At 37.3% G+C, this 4,216-nt stretch overlaps 2 protein-coding genes across 2 annotated transcripts in view; both read right to left on the bottom strand.

The window, feature by feature from the left end:
• Window positions 1-2,522, bottom strand: part of LOC106106412 (synaptojanin-1) — a 6,123-nt gene extending 3,601 nt beyond the window's left edge. Inside the window, exon 1 of the mRNA XM_013286990.1 lies at window positions 7-2,522. Within this exon, the coding sequence (XP_013142444.1) occupies window positions 7-2,404 (2,398 nt within the window). The 5' untranslated portion in view covers window positions 2,405-2,522. The remainder of the gene's footprint in view (window positions 1-6) is intronic.
• Window positions 2,523-2,847: 325 nt separating this feature from the next.
• The window catches only part of LOC106106728 (polyphosphoinositide phosphatase), an 8,765-nt gene continuing 7,396 nt past the window's right edge, over window positions 2,848-4,216 (bottom strand). Inside the window, 3 exon segments of the mRNA XM_013287369.1 lie at window positions 2,848-3,123; window positions 3,200-3,394; window positions 3,865-4,126. Of these exon segments, the coding sequence (XP_013142823.1) occupies window positions 2,880-3,123; window positions 3,200-3,394; window positions 3,865-4,126 (701 nt within the window). The 3' untranslated portion in view covers window positions 2,848-2,879.

Here is a 4,216-nt window from a genome sequence, read left to right as displayed (position 1 = left end):
GCGCGCGACACTTTTCACTAGTATCGTAATCATCACTGAATAGGTCATACTTATAAGTAGGCGGAAAAGTGATTTCACCTTCGAAACAGTTTTTAAAAACCAAACCCTGAGACTTTTGTCTTGTTAACTGATCTTGTTCTAGAAGTCGTTGCAAATTGTTTTGTGCAGCCAACAACCGCGACTCTTCTTTATCTAAGTCTATGCGATAATTGAAGTCTCCACACCAAAATACATAATCATGAGAGTAAAGAGATCTACCCATAGGAAAAGCAATCTTTCTAGTAATCTCAGTGTAATCGGCATTACGTTCGGATACTTGCGACTGTCCTGCAGCAAAATGAGCACACACAAAACATAATGATGAACCATAAATTACCATTCTTATAACAACAGCTCCTTTATTTCCAGTGGCTCCACCAAGACCTGTTTTAACAGAATCAAGTGCCACATCTCTAATATGCGGAATTAGGTCCTTTCTTACAAATATGAACAGGCAAACTCCAACTAATTGATGACTAGACAAAAGAGTATATGAGGCATCTCTGCTCAATACTTTTTCTAACTCCTCACTCCAGGCTTTAGCATTATCAGAGCTTGCTGCCATTATATTGCTAGCATTTAAATCAACAATCTCTTGAAATCCTATAGCAAAGATATCTGAGGGTTGTTCAGTCATATTTACTGTTGAAACTAGAGATGAATTAGGGCAATCTAAAAGCCAATCAGCTAAAGATACATCTTTATAGGCTAGGCTTCTGAAATGTTTGCCTCCATTCACATTGTATGTACCAATGGTAATCCGAATGCTAGATGGTTGAGTGAATTCATTAGCCCTTCTACACATTTCTCTCAACACGGGTGTTGAGGTATGAAGGATATTTGGGGGTAGTAATATTCTTGTACGATCAGCAAGCTCCGAGTTCAATGTAGATCCTAACAACAATATATCAATTGCTTCTTGTTTAGAATTGTCCAACAGATTGTTCTGAATAGTACGAGCAGCTGATCTGGCACCATCTATAAGCTTTGAACCACCTTGAATAGCTCCAGTGCCTGCATAGATTTTAGAAATCTCATTCCCATTATTTATCCACATCTGTTTGAATACCTCTTCAAATCTATTAACATTTTGTTTCTTATCCACACATTGCAAAAGCATTAGCTGAATAGCTAACATTTCTAAACCAATAAATGTTTGTATAGAGTTTGTCCTGTCTAGACAATCTAGGCAATTAGTGCGGATAACACCTTTTTGAATATTATAGATGTCAACGCCTCTAGCACTAAAGATGCTAATGTCATCATAATTTTTCTCAATAATTTTCTTGAATTTAGACAAAGCAGATTCTATGGATGAACCTCTCACCTCTTGATGGTAGTCGAAAATAATTTGTATTACATCAGAATGTGCGGATTCATTAAGATGTCTCTGGTAAGCATTGCTAAGTGTTGCTTCTCCTTCACTGCCGCCAATCAAACTTGAGCCCAGCAAATTAACAACGAATATTGATCCATAATTGCGTTTTAACTGAGAAAAGTGCCTATCGCAAGCACTGGTTGATGCATCATACCCTCGAGACATTTTAACCTTATGAGATCCCACTTGAATACCAGGCTGCTCCCAGAATAATGGCACAGAACCTCTTGTTTGTATGTAGGATGCTACTGAATCATCAATATATATCGCTTGTTCTGTTTCAACAAAATTGGCAACATTTCCATCATCATTGCAACCTCTTACATTGAAGCGAGTACCGGCTCGCTCACAGCTCAATCTTGACACAAGCACTGCTCTAGCCTGCCTGTGTCCAACATAAATAGTGCGGATTTCAACTGAACCACACATAGCTCTAGTCAGCCAATCATCACAATCAATACCATATCTTATTAGATGTATAAAAAGTGTCCTATTCCAAAAGAATCTATTATCTGGGTTAGCACCCTTACTTTTCCTCTGAGAGCAAAGTGTTAAATCAAAAAGATTGTCTTGAATTTTACCAGAATTCCATGAAAAGTAGAAAGTACCAGAATTCAATAGTTTTCGGACTTCCGAAACTTTATCTTCCCCTTGAGATTGATAGAATAGAGGAAGAAACTGTGTTTGTGTTATTTTGAATACCTCTACATCACCCACCTTTCCGACGGAGCAACATCCCACGACCAGTACGAGGTACAGCAAGCAACTTTCACCGGCGTTCAGTTGTAAAACTCCCAAGCAGCCGTAAGCATCAGCTATTTTATGATATTGTTTTCTAAGAGTTTCCGTTTCTTGAGACGACAACGATACTACAGCTTGAGATTCAAAAAGCAAAGCCGTGTCTTTATTTCTATGTTGCAAAATTATACTGTAAGGGTTTGGGGGCGATGATTTCTCTAGGACTTTAAATCCTTTTGACATTGCCATGTCTGCTTTAAAATGGAAATTACATTCAGAAAACAGCCATCCACCCTCCACTTAGATTTTCACTTCATAAAATATGATTTACATGAAAAACCTTCCATCGACCGATTCGATTACAATAGAAATGTCATTACTGTCATTTTATGATTATAGCTGTCATTTAGTTCAGAAATAAGTTTTTATTTAACAAAGTATTTTTTTTAATCTCGAAAATATAATATAACGAATAAAATTCGGTATATTTTAGAAAAGGAAATGAGTTATTTTCTTGTTAGGTTAAGGTAATACTGACTTATTGACCGGTATTCGATATATCGGCAAGATCAATGCTCATTTCAATCGCATTTTCAACATTTGTATAGAATGGTGGGAAAGAAAAAAAGGAAAATAAATTGGATGGAGTTTACATTTCAATAGGAACGCAAAAGTATTAAAACATTTTAACATAATATGTACTTTGTATTACAACTTCAATAAATTATTTAACATTAAAATCAACATATTTCTTATACAAGGCGAGGGAGGCGGCTGGTACGTTGATTCTACCGCTGTTCCTTTGCACGTAATTCAGATATATTTCTTTGGAGGCTTTGGTGACCGTTGGCGGGATGACGTGCACGGTGCTGTCGATGGTGAACGCACTGCTTACTGTCATCACGATGTGTATGTCGGGCTCGTACTGCGGGTTCGATCGTCGTTCGAAGTTAACATATCGCCTATATCTGAAATATAATTAAATAATTAAAGTCAATGGACTTTTAAACGATAGATAAGAAAGGTTCAGCGTTTTATTCTTACACAATCATATCTCTCTTGCTGGGTTGCTTTAATGCAATCATATTGGATCGCTTGATGGCGGGGAACATGGGGGGGTCTCCGGACTCTTCGGGAGAGAGCAGTCTATCCACCAGAGAGAGTGGGGATGGTATAATCTGTCGGGAACTGGGAGTAGAGCTGGTCAAGTCGTCGTCCGAAGAGGAGCCGCTGTTAGAACTGAAACAAGCAGTAATAGTTAGTTATTTTATAATTTAATTGCATGTCAAAACAAAAAAAAACATTATTGCATCTTTCCTATTGGGACGATAATTTTTCGAGGAGGCTCGATCGTAACCATTTAATTTATGACAATGTGGAAAAAAGCAAGATGTTTTTGTATTTATGTTTGGATAGTGAGAAGCTATCAGGTCACACTAATATTATTAAAGCAAAAGTTTAGATGGATTTCATTTAGTTGGATTTTTTGTAGTGTAAACGGCTAAACGGATTTCGGTGAAATTTGGTATAGATGTAGCTGAAAATCTGGAAGAACACATAGGCTACTACATTTGTTTTTTTTTTTAAATTCCACGTGGACAAAGTCCCAGACGAAAGCTAGTTTTGTTTTAAATAAATAAATGTCTAATTAGTGTGTGGGATTCATATAACTGCTAGAAGACTTTTTATTATTGTAGAAAGTGTCGTACTCGCTGGAGTTATTAGAAGTGGTGCTGGACCGGCCGCTGATGACGGGGTTCTTGGAGACGGGGCCCTTGCTGTGTCCGGCGCCGCGGCCGCGCACCACGAAGGGGCTGCTGCTCTCCGAAGACGGCGCCAGGTCGCGCACCGTGTGGAACATCTTGTACCGACACAAGTTTAATTTAAGTAACAATGACGTAAAAATATAGAAAACAGAATTCCTATTTGCATTTTACATCAACAAAAACTGCTTCACCTTCTTTATATTTTAATGTCTATTGTTTCAAAGTTTCTTAAATTATCTCTAATTTTACTTTTCTTTTTTTCTAATATTTTTACTTATGTACATCTATTTATTCC

Source organism: Papilio polytes, unplaced genomic scaffold, assembly GCF_000836215.1.
Source record: "Papilio polytes unplaced genomic scaffold, Ppol_1.0 DF822178.1, whole genome shotgun sequence".
Taxonomy (NCBI): Eukaryota; Metazoa; Arthropoda; class Insecta; order Lepidoptera; family Papilionidae; genus Papilio; species Papilio polytes.
The sequence above is the reverse complement of the archived record's forward strand: the minus strand, read 5'-3'. Positions and strand labels throughout refer to the sequence as shown.